Raw genomic sequence first — 779 nt, forward strand, 5'->3', positions numbered from 1 at the left:
ACTAATGATTCTAGTCCATAAAAATAACAAACTAATTTTGTTCAGTTGAGATACAATTAATTTACACCCTGTAGAAAAGATATTTCCAGATATTACACTGCTCTACAGATAGTAACCAATTTTTCATCTATTAACATATTCACTTCAACATTCCTTATTTCTCATTTGAACTGGTTGTAACATCTTACTGGTTCCCTCAGTAACTGAAGGTAAGCAATGTCTTTGATATATGTTCACTTTATATTTGTATGAGATTCGTGATTTTACCTTTAAAAGAGAAACTATCCTTTAACTAATCGCAGCATTCTTTTATTATTGCTGTTACTATTACTAATTGTAATACAATAACACTAAGAGCTAAAAGAGACCAAAGGGGTCATCTAATCCAGTGCCTTTACTTATAGATGGGAATTTAAAGCATGAGTACTTGATTTGCTAAGGTCCTTATTTTGAGTTTGTGTAACTTTGAGATCTTCCTTTCATGGTTTACTTAAATAAAATTACAAAATCATTAGATTACTTATACTGTTGAGCCCAGTTGTTTAAATTGGATGCTGTCTATCAAATCACAAAGGAGAGACTTTATTTATCTCCATCCAAAGGAGTAGCAACCATGCTCACATTGGCTATGGTTCTGCTTATTCAGCCAATCCCTTTTCAGGGGATAGCTGAGGATTGGCTGAGAACACTGTCAATCTATGGCTATCTGGTAGCAGAACAGGGCCCTGAATGTCAAGACCAATCTGACATGAAAGTGGATATGACAAGTTGGTATAAAC

The 779-nt window shown here is 33.9% G+C and overlaps 1 protein-coding gene across 1 annotated transcript in view; it reads left to right on the forward strand.

Moving 5' to 3' along the window:
• Positions 1-779, forward strand: part of SPEF2 (sperm flagellar 2) — a 265827-nt gene that overhangs the window by 106254 nt on the left and 158794 nt on the right. The window contains exon 12 of the mRNA XM_012558083.1: positions 662-767. Coding sequence (XP_012413537.1) covers positions 662-767 — 106 coding nt within the window. The remainder of the gene's footprint in view (positions 1-661; positions 768-779) is intronic.

This window comes from Trichechus manatus, unplaced genomic scaffold, assembly GCF_000243295.1.
Source record: "Trichechus manatus latirostris isolate Lorelei unplaced genomic scaffold, TriManLat1.0 scaffold00135, whole genome shotgun sequence".
In the NCBI taxonomy this organism is placed as follows: domain Eukaryota; kingdom Metazoa; phylum Chordata; class Mammalia; order Sirenia; family Trichechidae; genus Trichechus; species Trichechus manatus.